Raw genomic sequence first — 24,259 nt, 5'->3', positions numbered from 1 at the left:
AACTTATAGTTACATTACAAAGTAATATTAATACAATTACAGTTCATAATTAATACAAAGTAGTAAGTTATGTTACAAAGTTATATTACAAGTGGGTGGAAATGTTTGGCCTGTCAGTTTATTTAACATTTTTTGGTGTTAAGCTAGTTTTAGTGGCAGGAATTTTGGGGTGTAAGTAGGCTTAAAATATGTAAATTTAAATTTTCTTACAATTGTCAATTTTGAGTCTGTAAATGTATCTTAACTTAAGGGTACCATGCTTTTTTGTTCCGATTGCGTATGAATTTTATGATTTTGGTTCTTTACATTTTATCAAATTTCTGTTTATTTTACAAACACGCCGGTGAGTACACGGGGATGCTAATAGTTAAGTGTCATTTTAGCCCAAAAAAATCTACACCGAACACAAAGGACTCGCAGGTGGCTCGTTAAGCATTCATCGAGATCATTTACCAAGAGCAAACTCAACAAGTTAAATTTATACAACAAATTTCCAGAACAATATTTCAGGAAGGTTTATAGAGTGTAAAGAAGTCAGGGCAAGGGGAAGGAAAAGGGAGAGGCTGAATGATGCAGGAGTCAGTATGGAACCCCAGCCTTGTGTACATTGGCTTTACCGAGTGTGTTGCCCTTGATTTAAGAACGAGGATATTCGTTAATATTTTATCGCCTGGGCGGGCACCTTGTTTGCCCATTCCTGGACGACAAAAAGACGACCCCCCGCTGCAAGATACTCTTGTTTGCTCCGACAAATTGTCCTCTCTTTCATCATTCACCGCCAGTACGTACTCATAAATAAAAATAGACTATTCTCGTTTCTTACTCGGTTGCCCGCAATACAAACGATAAGACCTGAAAACACCGAGCCCTCGGACTTAAATTCTCATATATTGAAATGAAGTTTCAATGGTACGCAGATTGTTCGAAATCATCAAACGGTGTAGGACGCGCACAATGAAGACCACAAAAAGATAAAACTGCCCAAAATTACTTCTATTTTTAAGCGTGGCAATTGAAGAAGCTATCAATTATGTAGGAAGATGCAACGTCAACGAAGCGGTTAAGTTAGGTTAAGCCTGTGTGTTTTCGAGTCCCTAAAATCCGATAGGAGATCCCGCGACCCAATCTTGTTAGGTGTCAAGCGAAAAATTTTTGAACTCGCAGAAAAAGGAACGGAAATATATATGATGTGGGTAAAAGCGCACTATACAATCATATTTATTAATAGGTTATTTGGAGATCGTGAGGTGCGGTCTGGTGTGACGTAGGTCTAAAAAACATTTTCTTTATGGTGCCAACGTTTCGATGTTTATTAAGATCATCTTCAGGGTCTGGAATTTATAAACATTGTTTACATTAAATTAACTATTTTCGTGGTCCGCTTGACCAATTAATACTTTACAATTAATTAAGGTTTTTAGTTGAGATGAAAAAAAGTTAATGGCACGAGAGGGATTCGAACCCACGACCTTCGGCTAGATACGCCGCTGCTCTACCACCTGAACTATCCTGACCTCGATCCTCTCGGACCTCAATTCCCCATCTCAACCCCACCTTATGAGTTTTCCCTCCTTTTGCCATTTTTCAAAACCGATTACACGACATTAGAAAAATGGCAAAAGGAGGAAAAACTCATAAGGTGGGGTTGAGATGGGGAGTTGATGTCCGAATGGATCGAGGTCACGATAGCTCAGGTGGTAGAGCAGCGGCGTATCTAGCCGAAGGTCGTGGGTTCGAATCCCTCTCGTGCCATTAACTTTTTTTCATCTCAACTAAAAACCTTAATTAATTGTTTACATTTACATGTAAGATGGGGAAATGAGTTTATACAATGCTAGAAAATTTTAGATGAAAAAAAAAAGAATTTATACAATCCTAGAAATTTTTTTAGGTTCAATCAAAGTATTTGTACTCACTCAAAGTGTTTGTTTTCCGCGTAGATGTGTCATTGTTGTGTGTCGTGTAGAGAGTGACAGTGAGATATTGCTGTTTTATGTTTATATACGTTGGATTTTGAAGGGGTGAGGATGGAAGTCGGGACAGAAAGACATTTTTATATGAGGAGTCGGCTTCTTTGAGACAAAAGGAATGGGAAAAACGTGGGTAATTGTTACGCCTGATTATCCTTTCAGGATTATACAGACGGGGATAATTAGGGAAAGGAAAGCCAAATTGTTGAAAAATTAGACTATGTAGAAATGTTTGATATGTAGAATGTAATGATTGTTTTATATGTTACATTACATGTTGTTATTGAATTTGATTGATGATATTAGCGTAGCTGCGACTGAGTTTACATGTGTCTGTTCTGTAATTGATGCTGTGTTTATACCTGTTGATGTAAACCATTTCTAAAAAGTTACGTTTATGTTTGTTTTGTTCTGTATGTAATATTTTTGGATTGTTGAAGTCGAAATTGTATTGCTTGTTCAAAATGGTGGGTGCTGTAGTATTTTGTTTGGGTTTTAACCCCCCCCCCCAAAAAAAAAAAAAAAAAAAAAAATCTCATTGGCACTCGCAACACGACACAAAAGAATGACACATGAACACGGAAACAACACACTTTGAGTGAATCTAAAATATTCGAGCATTGTATAAATTCATTTTTTTCACATCCTACATGTATTTGTAAAATTTAAACAATGTTTATAAATCCCAGACACTGAAGATGATCTCAATAAAGATCGAAAAGAAACCTTCGAAAAGGAAAAATCATAAGTGAAAAAATGAATTTATACAATGATGGAATATTTTAGACTCAATCAAGTATTTGTACCTACTGAAACCTACGTCACACCAGACCGCATCTCACGATCTCCGAATAATTATAGACTAACGGTCACTAATCACCACACAAAATTATTTTAACGTTAAATCTTCGGAGCGATGAGAACATGCCCCACAGCTGGTAAGTAGAAAATATGATGAGTAATCTCCCTCCATCAAATAGTAGACGTGCGGCAAAGAAAACTTTTATTAACCTCACGAAAGAAGATTCTCCAATATGATTAAAACTGAAATGGCGAAAAACAGCTTAATGCGTAAATCCGATGGCCCCCTAGGGACGACATGAACAGGATATTTAAATTCAAAAAAGTACCAGATAAAACTGGGTATCAAACAATAGTGACAAAAAGGAATAAACCTCCGTTAAGAAAGCAGCAGGCCAGCCGCCAGACACATAACACATCGTAAGATGGCTGAAGAGGACAATGCCATTTGAGTTGGTTCTGTAAAGGTTACGAGGTGAACTCAACTAGATGTACCGTCACACTTATGATTGGACTAAATTGTATTTATTACTAAATTAGCCATTGTAAAATTAACAGATAATCGTGTCGAATAGCTAGGCATCAGAACATTAAACTCTTACATTCTTAGCTCAAGGATGGTTTGGAATGTTACATTACGGTAAGGTACGCAAAATAAGATTACTCTCTACTGGGTCCCATAAGTGTTCTAAGGTATTCATGTTAAGTGAATATGTTGGCCAATTCATTGTTGTTATCGCTACGTTTGCCAAGTAATGAGTGACAATTCGAACTACGTGAGGTCGAGCGCTATAATGCATTAACATGAAGTTGAACCTAATAAATGGAGCGAATAGGACCACCCTTACAGAAGAACTTCCTCAATGTTACTTACTACAGTCAAAGATACATTTTGTATTATATTCAGTTCGGTACTATTATCCCATGATTCCACCCCATACCGCTGACTCTTTGGGATTCGCGCATGGTACATGAAGTAAAGCGTTCTCCACGTCTTCTTCACACACCGTCCCGGTCATCTGATTGCCACAAACCAAACCGGCACTCATCTGTGAAGAGAACACCCCCCCCAATTGTTCAAGTATCCAAGTCCTTGTACTCGGTGCGCATCCGGTAATGCGGACGTCTAGAGACTATTCTCACGAAGCCTTCTGATGACTATTTTAGGACTCACCCTTACGTTACTGACCATTTCATTTTGACAGCCTATCGGTGAAGCCGTTAAATGACTTAACTTCGAATCCAAATTTACCTTAAATGTCTTGTCTGTTTTTAAAGAAATATTTATTGTTAAAATAATCAGCGAAAAGCTGGTGTTGAATTTTATTGAACGTTTATAAAAATTTGTACCGATATATTTTTTTACTTGGTATTGAAAAATATCTTGCACATGTAAATGTGATAAATGAGCCACTTAAAATAATTTTTAAGTGAACAATTGAGATGTATTGTAAACCAAATATTTCTCCAGAGAACATTATTGTTGACATATGAAACCTTATTGCAGTTAGATATTATTGAATGAAATAACAAGAACACCCAAGATATTTGAACATTTTCTATTAGGAACACAGATCTGAAATATATAATTTTTTTAAGTAATAAAAAATATATGTAATTAAAAAAGATGAACTTGCAATAAAGTGATATTGTAATTACTGAGATTATGTAGCGATTAGAAAATATGTAATTGCAGAAAAAATAAACAAGTTCATGAAAAAAAAGCCGTTACATGATAGAATCAATTCTGTCAATCGAAATATGCATCTATTAAAAAAAATACCACATTAATAACGATTGTAAAAAAATCGAGTGAAATGATAAAATCAATTCTGTCAATCGAAATATGTGTCTATTAAAAAAATACCACATTAATAACGATTGTAATAAAATCGAGTGAAATGATAAAATCAATTCTGTCAATTGAAGTATACAACTATTAAAAAAACACCACATTAATAACGATTGTAATAAAATCGAGTGAAATGATAAAATCAATTCTGTCAATTGAAGTATGCAACTATTAAAAAAACACCACATTAATAACGATTGTAATAAAATCGAGTGAAATGATAAAATCAATTCTATCAATCGAAATATGTATGTATTAAAAAAGTACCACATTAATATGAAATCCATTATATTTAGTGGTCTATTGACCAAATTACTTCTTTCAATTAACTAACCTTTTTATGTAAGGTTTTGGTCGAAATGAAAAAGCTAGTGCCACGAGAGGGAGCTCAAGTTGTGGAGCAGCGACGTATTTAGGTCGTGGGTTCGAATCCCGCTCGAGGCACTAGCTTTTTCATTTCGACCTAAACCTTACATAAAAAGATTAATTAACATGAAGGTTGGCTTTTCGTGTAAAGTGCTGTTACGTACTCTTACTGAGATACCATTCACGTTCTTTAACACTTGAATTTAATTTCACTTCATTTTCATTCTGGCATTTTCTTAGTGCCTCAATGAATGTAAAGATGTCGGGTTTCGTGTAATAAAATTTAGAACTTAAAACGCTGTGAAAACTTTCGCACGCGTTCATAGTTAACTGGTGGCTCGCGCTCTTGGACGCCCAAACATTTGGTAGGAATGACGCGGCCTCTTCACATAGGTTTCAACCAAGCAATCCAAAAACTTTCAAACATTTGCATTATTGTGCTTCATTGGATACGACTGAAAAACTAAGATGTCACCTACTTCTTAGGGGTCCAAAAATGGTATGCCGAATAAAATCCCCAAAATGTCACCCTCCTCTGAATCTTGCATTTGGAAAATCCGAATCAATCCGTGACTTTGTATTTTGCGGTACCAACTTTGCTTAAGATGAAACCAGCACCTCTCACATGAGCTGTAGGGACTATGTCTCTTGTTGCATAATGCAGAGCAACTTCAAAATCCGCAAATACAAATGGGGAGGAATGTGTACGTTTGATAAACCGCACTGCCCAACCCTGGGAATGAATCTGTCTGGGCCAAACTTCATACTTTCACCTCGGGAATGAATCTATCGACCTCGACGTTTTAAGTCAAATATTAATCTTTGTACCTAGACATTATGGAAAATAAACAAATACATACAAGAGGCTTGTTTTTTTTTGTCTTCGAGTGTATAAAATGTTAGTTTAGATGAAAGACTGTTAACAGAATATTTGTTCAATAAGTGAATAAAAATTGCAGTTAAATTTTGGGTAAGCGGAGTAAATAATGGTATAAAGACGGTAGATAAATAAAGTAGCGATTAGGAAGAGTGTGCTCTTATTAATAAACGGGTGGTTTCGAAACAGTTTCGGCAAAAACGTGAATACGGATTGTATAATTGACGGCGTTCCTGGCGGATTTGTGTTTTTAGTCGGGGAAGAGTGTGTTTGCGTGTAAGGGTTGGGCTAGTGGAGGGTGAATTAGCCAGGTTGTATTTGCGCCTGTATATTTTTGTGTGCGTGCGGTCCAATTAGTAAAGTCAGGGGCCCCCGCTTTTGAAAACAGACTATTTCAAGTTTGATGAGCGGTGAGCTCACCTCGAGCAGACCTCTCTCCAGCTTTTCTATAATGCAATTAAAGGGCTGTGTAAAAACATGAACGACTGCCGAGTGAAACATAGGAATGTACTCTGCCCTGATAAATATTGCGCGTTGACATCTACTTTTATCAGGGCTACAATGTCCCCTTGTCAGTTTTTGCTTGTATTAAAAGAGCAAGTGGCGTGAGCCCGGCCCTCGCGGATCTCAATCATTCAACAGCCTATCCATCGGAATTTACCTGACAATCACCCTCGATTTCATACCAACAGACTGTTCCTCTAGTGTTGAAATTTATAGAACGAAACCAATCGGAGGGGTCAACTTTTCACACAACTTCCGAGCCAGTTTCAATTCCGCCTTCTATTACACACTTCCAAATCCCACAACGATCTTGTGTATATGTCAGTCTAAACCAATTATTTATTTTTGTCAAACAAATTAATCGGTATTACCCATCGGATAACAAGAAAACCTAAACTCTATTTATCAATTTAAACATCGAAAAGGGCTTCATCATTGATCTTTCTGTCTTCACAGCGTGTACATAGAATTTCCTTTGTATTCATAAGCGCATATGGCTGTCGACGGAAATGAAATAACGGACAAGTTAGACAATACTGTATCGGAGTTTGGAGTGATATTGGTCATAAAAGGAAGATATATTAGCCAAAGAGGGAGCCATCATAAACTCTGAATCTACTGTGGCTTAGCATCCTGCCAGAAAAGAGGATACATCTTAAAATGGATCTTTAATGAGGTCAAAACCGGGTGGAACAATACCAAAGGCATAAGGCAAGCGAAGACATTCATAGAAGGGCCTTCCGCAAAACTTACAAATGAATTACTGGAAGGCAACCGAACCATGATTTTGGTAATCCTCCTGGCAAGGCACTGCCACCTAAAAAATCACATGAACCGGATAAAAGTACAGACAGAAGAAATACTGTGCAGATATTGCCAGGAAGAGGAGACCGCAGAAGACATTTTATAGAAATGATGAATTGTATAAAGACAAGGTAGATAACTTGGCAAAAAGCGGGGTTTACCAACATAATTTAAATGATTGCGACATTAAATATATAAGACAAAGCGGTAGAAAAATAAAAACGAGAGTAAAAGAACACTTGCCTAAATCGAACACATTTTCGGATTTAAAGACCAACTAAAAGAAACAAAACACAATTTCAATTTAAATTTGCATACAACAGTGTCACATAGTTTCAACAAAGTGAGTAAATTAGATTGGTTTGAAAAATTTGTTATTAAAAAAATGTAAAATTGAACATGGAGATAAATGCATTAATAATATAAGAGATTTTGCTCTACCTCCTATATTAAATTTGTACATAAACCATATTAGACATACAAAATAAGGAAATTAATTATTTTAATTTTTATTAATTTTATCATTAATTTACTAAACCATTATTAAGATATCATTTTAATTTTTATCTTTTTTTAATTGATAAAAAAACATAAAAACCAAAAGTAAAATAAAATAAATAAATAAGCAAATAAACAACTAAAAAATCAATAAATACATATATAAAATAGTATATATTAAAAACAATAATCACATTTATAATTAATTTCTTATAATATTTATTAATATATTATTTACTTGTATTATAATTCCCGCTTTTCACATGTTCAAAATGGAGCTGCATTAAAAACCAGCGTCTCGTTGGAACATCGCAATATTGGCGGGTGATCAGCGGGTTCACTTTTGTAATTCATGTCGAGAGACGTGGTTGTAGAAATCCTGCAAGCTGATGATGAGCTATAAGCTCGAAATCCGGATCGTTGAAAACAACTTACTCTGAGTAGGAACTGTCTTTTTACAAAGATTAAAGGAAGACATTTTATGTTTATATGAAGGCCTACGTATGTGCAGGTTTTTGCAACTAGGACGGGAAAAATCACAAGCAAGATCCTAGACTAAAGAGCCACTGAAAAAGTTATGGAGGTTGATTATCAACCTGAAACTGGCCAGTGAGTTATAAAAAACAGAGGAGCACAATAGATCTACTCAGGTCAAGGTGCAGAAAGCCTTGTGGTCGCCTGTTTTTATCCCTACCCATATATTGGCTATAACAGTACCGAAGTCAGACATAAAAAGATCGCTATATGTCTCCCTACATAATCTTTTTAGGTTGGTAACTGACATATTCCAGTACAGAAGAAATTTTCCCCCTAGGAGGACAAAAGAATATGAGTTAGGGCCTAGACCATGACTATAAAGAGGCTCTTACTAATCACGTGCTGAGCGGAAAATATCTCAACAAATAGGGAAATCAGATTTACATGTATACCAAGAATGATGGAAAGACATGTTGTCGGAAAGCTAAAACCTCAGTTAGTAGATGAAGATGGACTATTAATGGCTTATAGAATTTTTCTTTCATTGTAGAAGGTTTCATTTATTGATGGGGAAATGCAAGCAATTAAAAAAACCTTAATCATAACTTTCAATTAATCAATGTTTTTAGTTGAGATAAAAAAGTCAGTGTCACGAGCGGAATTCGAACCCACGTTCTTCGGCTAGATACACCGCTGCTCTACCACTTGAGCTATCGTGACCTCGATCCACTCAGACACTAACTTCCCATCTCAACCCCACCTTTTGAATTGTCCTTCTTTTTTGTCATTTTTCAAGTCAAAATTGACCTGCTATTAAGCTTTATGATTAAATTACAAAAGAACTAAAAAAAGGACGAATCTAACTCATGAAAACTGTAAAAAAATGCATGAGGAAAAACTATTGTACAGTTTTCAAACACGTTTTCCCTATATGTGTCTTCTTACATGTACGTATTTTTATTTTGTATTTTTATATTTTTGTACGTATTTTTAATGTAATTTATAAAATAATAATTTGCAACAGCATCTGACGTGTAACATAAATTGTTCAAAAAAATAAAAAACAAATCACTCCATCAATCAATGCGGTATCGATGATGGTTTCCTGTATGTCGTATTGGAAGGTAAAAGGTACAAAGTAGACCTATCTTTGTTACACACATACAACTTCATTGGAGTCTGCCCAGTTTTCCAATCTTATAGACTACAATGGTTTAAATGAAGTTCTATCTTGACAGAAGTGACAGAAAACCTAAAATACAAGGGGTAAAGAGAAATAGTACAACAATACACGTATTTTGGAAGAATTTTTAACCCCATGGCTAATTCAGAAGAAACATTTTCAGTAAAAAAACAACGAAAAGTAAATTTGATTCTAGGTCTACATGGCTACAGCTAATGGAAAATGAAATCATACCTTTGTCAGCAAAATAAAGCATATGTGATGCAGCTGTACGAACCGTTATGTGATATCTAGCACACACTTATGGATACAAAGACTATGCAGAAATTGAAAAATCCAAAAATATTTCTTAAAAAAACTTTTTCATCTCCCCAAAAATTGCCCATATTATATAGTATATCTAGAAACAGGAAAATATCCTATTTTTCACTGTCACTCAGCCTCAGAGCTCAAACGCCACTTAACGAAATATAACAAAATCCAGCAAAACATATTTTGGTTCAAGAAGTTATCCCTTTATTTTCAAATAAATCTAAGTGCAAAAGATATATATTTGAAAAAATATGTAGCATTTGATACTTTCCTTGAAACATTAAAATCATTAAGCGAGCCCAGGCAAAATTTTATAACATGTACCAATTATTAACGAAAGGGCGAGAGGAACTAAATTATTATTAACGATACAAACAAAAAATCTCATATGTCATTAATATTACTTTTAGGCCTAAATTATGCAGTTAATATCCAGAGGAATAGAAAAACTGAGCCCTTTGTAAATTATTCCAAATTGAGGCAACATACAACTTCATTGGAGTCTGCCCAGTTTTCCAATCTTAAGACTACAATGGTTTCACGATTAAAGCATACAAAATTGTATTAAACCATATAAGTATTTAGCAGTCATGATTGTATTAATTATTTTAATTAATTATACTTTTTATCTATGGTCTTGTTTGCCGAAGGTCGTGGTTCGAATCCCGCTGGTGATATTTGCTTTTTGAACTCAACGAAGACTTTAGATTAAAGTTTAAAAAATTGCTAACATTAAAATTGTTTTGTGATTATGCACAGTTATATATTTACATTGTGGTGATCAATTTTATATTGGGTGTTTTAGCTTAGTCCACCCATTTAATTCGGAAACGAAAAAAAACAACTTTAGCAAAAATGGTCATACAACGGTTATACAAACCCCAAGTTAAGTTTGGCTAGGAATCGCGTGGCTAGGAATCGTAATAGATTGAACATAAATGTCTCATCTAGCTTTGAAATGTCACTAACTTTGTTATTTTGAACGAGACTTCCATATTTTTGTTGTACAATTCGATTCTAGAGCTCATTTTATGCCTCTTTTGCTGAAAGGAAAATTTCGATAGGATCGATCATTTCTCAGGTATGCCCGACGGAAGACGCGTGAGGGGGCATGCTTTGGTTTTATAAAAACCCCAGGAATTTGAATTTGAAAAAGGCAGACGGATACAAACCATGCCCCATGCTTTGTGTACCTGTGGTTCAATGCATTACTATATACTTCATAACTAATAAAATGCATTAAATAAATAATAAATCATAAAACTTTTACTTAACAGAAAAAAGAAAAAGTGAGTACTTTTATAGAAAAGAAGAAGATAAAATAATCTATAACGTTGTCGTTAATATCAGGAAGTACCTAATTGATACAGTGCACTTTTAAACGTTGTTAATGCCGGGGCGGGTGCCCCTTGTTGTGGAAGCGATAGGTGGGTAAGTTGTTAGGGAAAATTAAATCTCTAGTGCGAAAGTAACAAGGGGTGAATGAGAAGGGTGAAGACGGTAGTTAGGGCAAAGAGGGGCGAAAGAGTAAATGACTCATCTCAGCTGCTCTAATATGTTGCGAGGTTCTTTTGACGGCTTTGCCCAAAACATCGATTTTTCTATCCCGGGTTTAACATGTGGCGTGGAATTATAAAATCATAAACGGTAATTGTTAAAGGGGGGAGGGGTTTTCGGTGACGATGAGGGAGTGGAAACCGAGTAACCGGCCATAAACCAATGAAGCAACATGCCAATTTTTATCATTAGCGAAACTGTTGTTTTTAAAGGTACGGCTTGTTTAAAAGTTTTCTTCTGATGGAGGATGAAATTCTTTTGGTTTTATAAAAGTAAAATTTTTTTTGTAGATATAAAGGTCAAAATATGGAAATCGTGTGAGGGTCTTAAAATGAAAAAGATGGAATAATATAAAACGATATGTGCAATTGAGCCAAGAGAGGTGTATTTAGGGAAGGAAAGCGAGTGGTTGCTGGTAAGGAAATTATGGGTAGCCGAGGGCGTGCGGTAACTAGGATAGACCGCTAGCGGCTGGGGTTGTAATTAACTATTAGCGGGAGGCGGTGGAGGCGAGGAGACGGGAGACTTGGAGGCGGCTGGGCCGGGGGCGGCAGGGAGGGGGCGCCTGCGTCTCCAGCAGCTTTCTTTCCTTGGCCCTCGTCTTTTCTCGGCTTCTTTCGATGGATTGTTGGGGGCGGTGGGGGTCGTCTTGTGGCAGGGGCACAACATGTTGCGGGGCCCCGCCCCCACTCGCCCCACCACCGCGGTAAAAACCAAACCACCGCACCCACCCCCACCACCGCCTCCGCCCACACCAAACGACAAACCGTTTTTTCCCCTCAGTTCTTTGGCCATGTGACACGCGTGTGGATATGCGCCTCGACATGAACTCTGAGGGCTACATAACCGCCGAGCTCCTCGCGGAAAGCACCATCGAAAGCCTTCTGTCCGAACACCCCGGTGAACTCGTGAGGACCGGCAGCCCGCACGTCGTCTGCACCGTCCTCCCGTCACACTGGAGGTCCAACAAGACGCTGCCCGTCGGGTTCAAAGTCGTCGCCCTGGGCGAGGTGATGGACGGGACGGTCGTCACGGTCAGGGCCGGAAACGACGAAAACTACTGTGCCGAACTCAGGAATTGCACTGCCGTCATGAAGAACCAGGTCGCCAAATTCAACGACCTCCGGTTCGTCGGAAGGAGCGGAAGAGGTGAGTCGACAAACTTTCCTCCCTCTCTTCACTAACACAGAAGGGAACTAAACCCGCCAACGGTAGCGTCTTACATGCACTAGTCGTGCCCTATACCCAAACACTAAACGATCTCCACCTTGCTCACCTACAAGTCTTAACCTGAAAACACCAGCCCCAAATTCTTGTATATCTGCAAAAGTTTAAATCATCCTTATGTATATTGTGTAGTATTTAGTGACCGTTAATTAATGATTATTTGGAGATCGTGAGATGCGGTCTTGTGTGATATTTAGAAAAAAATGTCTTTATTGTGCCAACGTTTCGATCTTCATTCTTCTTCTGTGTAGATATCTCCCGGTTGTGTGCATGTGACTAACACACAACCGTGACACAAAAACACAGATAACACACACTTTGATCCCTGAAGATGATCTAAATAAAGATCGAAACGTTGGCACAATAAGAAAATGTTTTTCTAAACCTACATCACACAAGGCCGCATCTCACGATCTCCAAATAATCGTATGTATGTTCGAAAAAATCCATACTGTGCATTGCTATATCAATCAAGATGATGAATGAATAGCTCCAAATACAGGCTAAGGGGAATTTGGGTGTTACCTGAAACTCATGTTTGTTCTGAAAAGCCTGGCGTGGACATGATGAATTTTCTATTCGTTTATCAATACCCATATAGTCATTAACACCATGCATTGTGCTTTGTGTTGATAGTCTAAGATAGTCATGTCAGCCGGACGCAACTCCTGAAAAGGACACAGGAACAAAATTTTGAGGAACCATCAATCAACTCATACATTTTCAATACGTCGATTATGTTTTTTCCGTTTGTACATAATCGAAAAACATATTTTTTAATTATTATTCTCGTTCTCGAATATTTGACTCCTGCCGAAGGAAGAAATAACTGAGGTCATCTGACGAACAAATCAGGCGGTTCCTTCAAATCTTATTCCCAAAACCACTCATATTTCTTATGAACTTCAATTGTTAGACCCATTACAAGTAATTGTGCCTTCCTAAATAGAAAAAATATTTTATTTATTGAAATATTACAAAAAAATTGATGATAGTTTTACTTCAAGTTATCTTATTGAAAAAAATTTCGTGAAATAGATGCATAAATCTTTTCAAAACTATAGAAATAAAAATTGAAACTTACACAAACTGATCTAATAAGATTTATTGGATTTCAGCTTTAAAAGTTTAAGTAGTTCTAATAATCTACTTATCAATTCTTATCAGAAATGGACGGATTTAGTCTATTTTTTAAAATATTATGGCCAACAAGTTTTTATAAGTTTTTACTTCTTATCGACGATGTTTTGATTGAAAAGAAAAAATGTTAAAATGCTAACAAAATAATGAATGAACAATCTCTGAGCAAGTTGGTTACACGTGAAACTTTTAAAATTTAAATATATTATATCCAAAGTAATTTCGTATTAATGGGTACTTCAATTTGTGCATTTTTGTTCATTTAAACTATCAAAAAACTAAAAACTAATCTCTCACATAATTGTCAGCAATTATTCTTGAAATTTAAGTTCGGTAATTATTTAGTTTTGCTAATTTATTATTCATTATACACTTGAACACGTTTTCTTTAAATTTGAAAAAGATATATAAAATTATATTTGAAATAACCACAACTCGAACCGTCCGTTTTTTAAAATTAATTAATTTTTTAAATATATTTCGAAAGGATATTTGTATTGTATAATTATTGAATTAGTTATATTTGTTGAAATTGTTTTGATACTGCCGTTTATGATTCACCATAATGACCATCATAAATGATAAAACGAGAAACTGATACGGTGGCGGCGGAAAAAAAAAGAACTTTTTGATTCGATATTAAAACTGTCCGAATTACAGTCTTCCTGTAGGTGATTTTAAATGCCAAAACTTCCCACTATGACGTTAAAATTCTTTATTATTTTTAATCAGAAAATGATGTTTTTTTGTTTTTTAAAAAGGTGCAGAAAGAGGAGAAAAGGTAAAGTTTCACGTTTTTGATACGTTTTAAATACAGTCGTGAAGAATCTTCCGTTTTTCATCCAATTAATAAAATTCATTAAAAAACTCGTTTTTAACGGATTAAAAAATTTCAATTTTGCAAATGTCAATTTACGGTGGATCGGTGCAAACGCAGATTGTATACGTTGCACGCATAAATCTCGTCGAACCGCAAACATTTCCCCGCAAACCGCAACCGTTGTCAGCTTTGGAAACCAAAAACAGGCCTGTTTTAACTTCCGCAGAGTTTCCTTACGGTTGCACACTTCAATAAAAGGAATTTCGCGTGTAATTTCACTATTGAAGACGTCAATGTCATACATTTTTCGCGTTGTCCAAGAATTAATTTTTCTGTAGGGCGACGAAGAAAAATAAAATTACTGTGTTAAAGTGTTTTACAAGCTTAATTTAGAAAATGTAATTTACAAGAAACACCGTCTTAAAGTACAAAAAGCAACTCAAATTTCCCCAAATATCACTAATGTTTACATAGCTTATGGCAAATCAATCGTTTGTACTCACTCACTTTTACATTAATAATGTTAACGTATATAATGATTATAATATATTTGATTTTATTTATCGTATAAAAAGCCCATATTCTTGAGCATTCAAAATTACCAAAGTTTTTGTCATAGGTTTTTTCACAACTTTAACATTATGGTGAAAGATTGAAGCTTATAAACGAAATATATATATATAAAATAAATTAAATAATTTAAAATAACAGTTAACAAATTTCCTTAATAAGTGTTTTTTTAAATAAATTTTTGTAAATTTATAAAATTATAAATTGTAAATAAAAAATGGGAAGGAACTTAGCCGTGAAGAAAATGAAGCGGTGCTTCAAATATTCAAGTTTCGTCGTTTTAAGCAAATTTTGAAAATCTACTTGACGAAATTTTAGTCGGAGCAATAGTCTTCTAATACAATCACTTTTGCGGATAGAACAGTATTAATAAACGGAGCATGGTTTTTAGATTATTTGAGTTTTTATGTATTTTCTATCTGTGCGCACTATACTTCCAACTAGATCCAAATCTCAACTGTATATTTTACCTTTTAGAGATGTGATAGTAGCTCTTCCATTATCAAGTCCAATGCTAATTCCTCTGCTTTACTGCTTTCACTTGTCAGCTTTCAATACTGATTATAGCAGGTCTTTTACATCAGGTGATGCAAGTTCTGTTACAACAGATCATGAGGTTGTAACATATAATCATGGATCAAAAGGTGTCAGCTTCGCTAAAAAGTTTGGTATGTTATTTCAAAATAGAGTTCGAAATTGATAGTTTACCAATACGGCAAAATGCCTTGGTTATCACATTCCTCCTATTCTTCGTCGTGTGGTATAGCAGACAAATTTGGGCATTTCTCAGTTTTCAATGGTTAGTCGAGGGCGATTAAATACAAATCATTCTATCCATTCAACACAATTTCTTACAAAAAAGCTAAAATAATTGGTCTTAATCTATTTTTACACTACATTAAGCTCAAAAAAATTGTCAAAATAGTTGTGTAAACAGAAATCCTAATACATAGTTGATAATGATGGTTCTACTGAAAAACAGGTTTTGCAATAATTCGAATTGGAAGCATTAAATGCTCATCAAAACCAAGTACGTAATCTACAAGTATGTTATCCACGTGGATAAAACAATTGTATACGTATGTACTATATGTATTATTTGCATGTCTGATGATAAGCATTTAATATTGGCAATCCGGATCACTGCAAAACCAGTTTGTGAGAAGAACCATCATTTTCAACTATTTGATTGACGAGATGGTGAAATTATTCTGTAAAAATTACTGTTTTGAACTTACTATCGATAGGTCTCATTTAAATAAAAGTAAAGAAAAGGAATTTTTTTGTCAAGTTACCTAGTTAATACTGATCAGTGTACAAATTCTTGTACAGAAGATTAGATCAAAATATTCATAAAACAAACTTTTTGCCCAGCTACGTTTTTGTCTGTATACTCGATGTCATTTTTATATTTTTTAAAGGTTTTACTTTATAATTATGAATTTATGCTGTCTATATACTTTTTACTTATTGCACTATACAACTGCGTAATTACAATATTTATCACAACAGATTATAATGTTTTTGTAAGAAAAATGTAAGGAGCTGCTCTCGCAAAATAGTTCATAGTTCAAACTTCATGCTCATCGTTAGCACACTATAAACCCTGTTATGTGTGTTATGGTTTTGCAAAGTGAAATGTATATTTGTATATTACAATAATACTAATACCTGTAGCATTAACTTCAACATATGATAAGTATACTACATAATGATAAGTATAAGCATAATCACTGCATGTATATTTTTTCGGTAATTCATTTTAAAAATGGAAGAAAATATTGGCATACGAGTGATCAAATAATTTACGATGCATTTAACATGTCCAAGGTTAAATATTTTGAAATAATTTGTGCTAGAACACAACATGAGTTTAAAAGCACTTTCATTTATCTTTTATTTTCAGATGTTATGTTGAGTGTTTTTGATTTATAAAAACAACATTTGCTAATTTTTAAATTAAAAGCGTTTTCGACGTCTTTCTGGCTTTTTCAGAACTGTAACAATTGTTTAAATGCTAATATTATCCTTACTACATTAATTTAATAAAATATATTGAAAGTAATACATAATCTTAGGTTCATAAGTTCATAAGTTCACTATAAACTGTCATAAAAACACACAAAAAAACCACTTTTTTTATGACGAAACGTATATATTAAATTTAAATAATTATTGATTATTGATTTATATAAACTCAAATCTGCACATTTATGTACATTCACAGGCGTACAGAGGGTCGATGGGGACATAGACCCTATCACATTATGCATTCACGCTAATAAATAAATTTATTCTAAATACAAATATACATCCTCGTACACAAACACAGCTGCCATGCTCAAGCACGATTCTCATATCGGGTGAAGTTTAAATAGGTAGTAGATAGCTTATATTAGCCTTACATCATTTATTATGGTTGTCATTTATTTCAATTTACCAAAAAGATTATTGGAAACATGATGTAATAATAGAAAATAGAATTTTGACTTATTTAATTTTTAGAGGTGTGTCAGTGTATTTCTTTGAGGCTTGAAATTCGGTTGAGGCAGTTTCCAAATTGAAAATTCTGTAAAAGAGGAAATTACTTTGGCACACTTAGCCACATTTTTAGTTATGCAAGTGTTTAGCTCTGCCAATCCAATTTTGGCACTCTTTATTGGTAAAACGATTTACTTTTTGAAACTTCATATGATATTTTCAAATGTATTCCATTAAAACAATATTACAATTTTATGATTATGTGGAGTCAGATGCGGTCTGGTGTGACGTAGGTTTAGAAAAACAATGTTTCGATCTTTATTGAGATCATCTTCAGGGACCGCATCTCACAATCTCCAAATAATCATAAATAAACGGTCACTAAATACCAGACATTACACATTTAAGATAAATTGTGAGGTTTCGTCATGGGGTTTTACGGGTGATGAACCTTTAGTTTTGTCGTTTCCTAACATTTTGCTCTGCCTTTCATTGTTGTTTTGGTCTATCATACGCGTTTTAAAAACTCTAAAGTAGTGAGTATGTCACAGGCTCTTTTTCCCTGTACTTCATTAAATTCACTAGTTTTCGTGACTACCAATTAATATCTTTCAATTAATTAAGGTTTTTAGTTGAGATAAAAGTCAGTGTGGATCGAAGTCACGATAGCTCAAGTGGTAGAGTAGCGGCGTATCTAGCCGAAGGTGGGTTCGAATCCCGCTCGTGACACTGATTTTTTTATATCAACTAAAAACTTAATTAATTGTTTAGATTAACCTGATTCACGGAAAAATCTATTAGCTCATTACGGTGACACTTTTGAATTTTTTCCCTTCCACCTGTCCCGCCGTACCATACCACAAGTCCGCCCGGCGGACCCGCGGTACTAAATTTTGAAAAAGAGCAAATATTTCTTTAACGTCCTTTTTATTCAATAGCTGAAGGATAGGAAGGTATTTGGGCACTTTGTTTAATAGTTAATTTAATTTATTAATCGGAATTGTAAGGGTTTCCTTGTTGTCTTCTCTCTTGTTATACAATTTTAACATACATAAAACATAAAAATTTAACATATATCATTTGATACTTTTATTAAAGTAATTTTAATTGCAGCTATGCCAAAACAATTGAAATATACTTATAAGATTCTTGTAACATTTACACTTCAATCATTTCATCCAAAAGTAAATAAACATAAAAATAAAATAAATAAATATAAACAAGAAAGTCTATACATTTAACAAGTTATACGTTATAAAGTTTGGGATTGAAACATCTGACAATAAAAATTTTAACATTTTATGAAATCTATGATTTACAGTTGAGTTGTTTTAAGATTGGGAAATTTTTCGCTTATTTCTTTACACTGTGGGGAGGCCATGGACGGACCTTAATTTGCAGTGTTGGATGGATTCAAAGTAATTTGAAACCATTTACTAAAAACTTAATTACGTCAATTTGTAAACATCTTTAAGATTGTTTTGCTCTATTGATGATTTTAATAGGTCTAAAGATTGGCATATAATTGAATTTGTTTTTTCATTCAGATTGTATGGAGATATTTAGAAATGAGAAAAAAAGTTTTTAAATGATAATGCGGATTTTTGAGTTCCTTTTGAGTACATTTTGGGTATTGGCAGACCCCGAAGTCGGGCTTTAACTAAGTAGGTTTCATCCTTGCGTTAAGCTTGGGAAATATCCCAAAGCCTCTGCCACTGCTCATTTATCCAAATCCTAGATAAAAAATTTTAACGTTCACCAATCTAAGTTGTTTAGTGGTCAGTTTTTATGCTTCCGATTTCACACCCCTTCTTTATACCTTAGGGCCAGCAGCATCTTCAGGTGCAAGTCGATGAGTCTTTTTTTCACTTGCAAGGCGTCATTTGATATTGTGCTGTACTTCTTAATCATTTGCAGTAATGCTATCCTTTATGCTTGTTCAAGCATATTTTTCCTATGGAGTTTAGCATTGGGTAATTGAAATAGTAAAATATATGTTAGTTAGTTCTTCAGTTTGTAATTTTGTCTCAGGGATTCAAGCTAGCTCTCCATTACAGATAACCAGTCGTATAACGGGACTAAAATAAATTTCTAAATATTTCTCCCTGCAAGTGTAAATCTGCAATGATGGCAATACATTTAAAAAATTAAATATCCCAAAAAACTAAATACAATAAAGTTTATTAAATTTATAAGCAATATTATAATAAAATGAACATTAAAAAAATAATGAAAAATGTTTTTCTGAAACCTACATCACACCAGACCGCATCTCACGATTTCTGAATCATTATCGATTAACGGTCACTAATCACCACACATTTAAAAAAAAAAAAAAAATGCATTTGTTACCTATACAGAATAGTATACTACACAAATACGTACACATGATTAATATATCACACAGCACAACACTAGCACTAATGCCACCACTGCACCGATAGAACATATGCTTTGAGGAGCCAGCCATTGCTGGCACTGAGTGTATATGATTAAGGGTCAAGGAGGTCCCGAGGTCATCGTCGGTTGAGGCGAAGTGGTGGGTTTTCAGGATGGGAATGAGTGGATAGGGCTCGAGCAGTACGGTTAGGATAGTTCGAAAGGTTGGTATGGAAGGTTTGCAATCTGGACCGGATTAGTTCCTTGACAAAAGGAATGTTGAGGTCTTTGTGGATAATGAGGTTAGTGACATAATAAGGTGCTTTGACAATTTGTGTAAGGACTTTCGATTGGATGGACTGGATGCGCTGGATATTGGAAGGCTTGGCAGTGCCCCACAGTTCTCCGTATGTCCATATTGGCCTTAGTAAAGTCTTGTACAGTGCCAGCTGTGTCTCTTTCTTTTCTTGGAAATACACTGCAGCCGAAGAAAATTTTTCTATATTTAAAAAGAATAGGGCAAACCGTTATAAAATGGAAAATGTCCTCTCTTGCTTTCAAGTTACGAAGACGGCATTCTTCTCGTTCAGAAGGTTGGTGCGGGGTGTAGTTCAGGTTAAGCAACTTGCCCCTTAACTCCACCAACCGATGGATCGAGGATCTAAATTGTGCTTGTTTTTTCCAGTCAAACTTGCACATTTTACATTCGGTTTTAGTTACCCGTATAGTGTGTAATGTTGGGACATGATTGCCACAAAGTCCTCCCTCTCTTACGGATTATCGAACCGATATAATTGAAGAATGGAGGTTGGATTTAAGTGAACGAGTGTCACAAAAATCATAATTAGAGTCAAGGATAGCGTTGGAATCATCGTGTTAACGAGCTAGTGCCTTCCATTCAAAAGCCAAAAATAGCCCTTTTTTCCAAATTTCACACGCCATGATCTTCGGAAGCCTGTGCGACGGTAAACCTATAACTCTCGCCATGTATTTAAAATGCGAATTTAAAATGAAAACATACATTTGGTCCAGTTCAATTTCTAACATCATTATAGAGAGAAACAGGGAAGGTAAAATAATTTGCGAATAAAAAAACCATTGAACCTTTTCCACCTCTAGGAAATATGTAAATCCCAAACCTGGTAAGCGTAAAAGAGAATCGATCCAGAAACTGAGTTAAACACTTGTAATTTAGTACTTAAAAGAACTGACGGGTGTGTGATAGCTCCACTCCAAATGGTACTTAACGCAAACTTTGCAGTTTTTGCTTTTCCAACTTTATGTTTTTTGAAGGACATCTTAAAGGATAGAGTGACTCCCAAATATTTGTACTCATTAACCACCGTGACCCTTTTGTTCTGGTATTATCAGCTTTCATCCATGCGAAGTCTACCTCCATTGCGAAATACCAAAAGTTTTTATTTCTCCAAATTGACCTTTAACTTCCAAAGTTCGCAGGATAACAATGTCATCTGCATGTAGCAACATTTTAACTTCTGTTCCCCCAATTTTTACCCCTTTGGTCAGGACATCTACAGATCGTTTATATACAGAAAAAACAGGATAGGGCTTAAAAGACATCCTGCCTAATACCGCGCTTTACTTAAAAAAATTCAGATCTTCAGGGGACGATATACAAGCGAAGAGAGCCCGTTATTGTGAAGGTGAGCTGAATCAAATGCAGCTTGGAAATATAAAAAAAAAGTTATTTATGAATAAGTCGTTATAACGAAGACACGATAAAGTTATATACAATAAATGGGTAATAAATTAAACAACACCAACTCGAAAACATCTCGGAAATCGTTGTAGGCTAATACTTAGAATTATTGATTGAAAAACTTCGCGATAAGTCAAAAATGAATTGATCCGACGTGGGAAAAAGCGAATAGACCGAATTTCCCGTTAATCTCCTTCAAAGATAATTGATCAACTCCTTTCTAAATTTATTATATTACTTCCAAACGTTTACGTAATTAGTTTTTCGCCGGTGTCTCGTATTCGAAAAATTATGAACGGGAGTGGACAAAGGTTGACGGATGAATAAAGTTCGAGGGGCGACAACTGTTTTTACGCCGTCGCCCTGTAACTCTCCAATTAATATGTAAAAGTAAAGGGATCCGAGGACGTTATAATTTAACAAAACGAAAAAAGCCCCTTGTTGTCCGGCTACCGGTTGCGCCTACTTCATTACTCACTCGGGTTATCACCTACACATAATTAAAAGGACTACTGTATTCTACGTACATTTTTTTTTGTTCGCTGGCTTTTTTTGTCTTTTGTGAGAGCTGAAACGCGCGCCGCGCGCTTTGATGCTCCTTAATGGAAAATAATGGTGTAGAGAAAAAATTCACATTCTGATGTTGTACCGTTTCAATTTGTCACGGTTGTCGGACATACAAAAAATTGTTTCAGAACCTTCTTCCCATTTCCAATCTGTTTATTTGCAACACAAAACAACATCCACGAATGCACGGTCAAAAGGAAAACCTTAATAAACAACCAATTTGACAAAAAACACTAAAACAAGCAATTAAATACACTTTTCAGTTAATTAATCTTTAATTAAGGTTTTGGTTGAGATAAAAAAGTGAGGGTCACGAGCGGGATTCGAACCCATGGCCTTCGGCTAAATATGCCGCTGCTCTACCACTTGAACTATCGTGACTTCGATCCACTCGGACACTAACTTCCAATCTCAACCGCACCGTTTGAATTTTCCCTCCTTTTTGCCATTTTTCAAATCTCCTGTAATCTATTTGATTCTCGGCGACAAATGAAAAGGCCACGGAGAGCTTTAGTGAAGAGTACTTCAATTTGCTTATTAAATCTATTAGATTTCGTAGACCGACTGACCGAATTCAATTAATTTGAACTTTTCAATTAATTAATCTTTAATTAAGGTTTTGGTTGAGATAAAAAAGTCAGTGTCACGAGCGGGATTCGAACCCACGACCTTCGGCGAAATACGCCGCTACTCTAACCACTAGAAATATCGTGACTTCGATGCTCTCGGACAACTCCAACTCAACCTACAACCGTTCGAATTTTCCTTCTTTTTGCCATTTTCATTTTATCTCAACCAAGACCTTACATAGAAAAAATAATTAATTGAAAGAAGTAACTTGGTCAATTGACCACTAAAACGTAAATGGATTAATACACTTTTAAGTTTGTAGGTTCGAATCCAGCACGTGACACTTGCTTTTTCATCTCAGCCAAGGCCTTAGATTAAAAGATTAAGCATTAAAAAATATGCTTTGAAAGATTATAAATAAGATGGGGCTATACGGCCATACAGCTTAAACTATGAAAGATAGTTTCATTACTGTTTTAATTTTGTGTCGTGTAATAATGCGTCTAATAAAATCCGATGGCCCTCGAATTTTTTTTCAAACAAAAAAGGAGCACATCCCTGATCCATATACAGAATTATCAACTGCTGGTCGATATTATCCTTCCTTGAATATAACAAACATCCTTACTGATAAAATTTTCATATAGTCAGATAATTGCTGTTTCCAGCTAATTTATGACACAAAACAAAACTATTGACTCACGAACAAAATATAATAAGTAGTATGTGTCAATAATTTAATTTATAATAATCTCGATGTAATTTTTTTAAAGTCCAAACCTAGTCGTCAATGTACATAAACGTTGAAGTAAAGAGACACTAAGAGCTGGAATGAGATTATTTTTACGAGGATATATATTTTAGGTTTGAAGGATAGATTGAGGATCTTAAACATCCTTTCCTCTATTGCGACCTATATAGATAAATTGTGGAACCCATAAAAATTATGGCCACTTTGAAAATGCAGTTTTTCCTATAAGAGTAAGCACTTTCGTACGACCCTCTTTGCGTACCTCTTTTATCGTCTTACAAAAGTGGCTGTACCGTAATGTGGCTAAGCCGTTCGCAAATGATATGGGCCGATGTCTCTGGTTCCACCTGACAGTCAGCATGTTTCTGTCAGTGCTTTGACATCTTCTTTGGTGATAATTAAATAGACAGTGGCCGGTATAGAGACCAACAAGTTTTCTTAAACCCTGCCTGCTGAGAGAGTTCGCCTTCCTTTTCGAGTGATTTATAAATCTCTTACATTGCTTCATTGTTTTCGTCCGGTGTTGAGTTATTCCCTCTCAAGTCCTTTTTCTAACTTCAACTTAAACACACATCTTGTGCACTTATTGTTTCTGGCCGCATGAGTGGGAGTGTTGTCCCGTTTTGACTAGTTGGCCAGCCTGTTGATTTCTTATTTAATATTCATTCAATATTCTGTTCAATTCTTTCTGTTCCATCTTTGATCCATCTGGACTCTTCCTGAAACTTGGGGCTACCTTACATCTAGAGGTCTCGATTATCTATGCCCACCTGGACGGGTCTGTCAAAATTGATTTTTTTTTCATTTTTTATTCGGTCAGGTATCGGCCATTT

The 24,259-nt window shown here is 35.1% G+C and overlaps 1 protein-coding gene across 2 annotated transcripts in view; it reads left to right on the top strand.

Moving 5' to 3' along the window:
• The first annotated feature begins 12,002 nt into the window (after positions 1-12,002).
• The window catches only part of LOC106670222 (protein lozenge-like), a 73,538-nt gene continuing 61,281 nt past the window's right edge, over positions 12,003-24,259 (top strand). For both annotated transcript variants that reach the window (XM_014400341.2, XM_024228860.1), the window contains exon 1: positions 12,003-12,350. In XM_014400341.2, the coding sequence (XP_014255827.1) occupies positions 12,014-12,350 (337 nt within the window). In that variant the 5' untranslated portion in view covers positions 12,003-12,013. The remainder of the gene's footprint in view (positions 12,351-24,259) is intronic.

The sequence above is a fragment of the Cimex lectularius genome, unplaced genomic scaffold, assembly GCF_000648675.2.
Source record: "Cimex lectularius strain Harlan isolate CLEC.00 unplaced genomic scaffold, Clec_2.1 scaffold327, whole genome shotgun sequence".
NCBI classification, from domain to species: Eukaryota; Metazoa; Arthropoda; class Insecta; order Hemiptera; family Cimicidae; genus Cimex; species Cimex lectularius.
The sequence above is the reverse complement of the archived record's forward strand: the minus strand, read 5'-3'. Positions and strand labels throughout refer to the sequence as shown.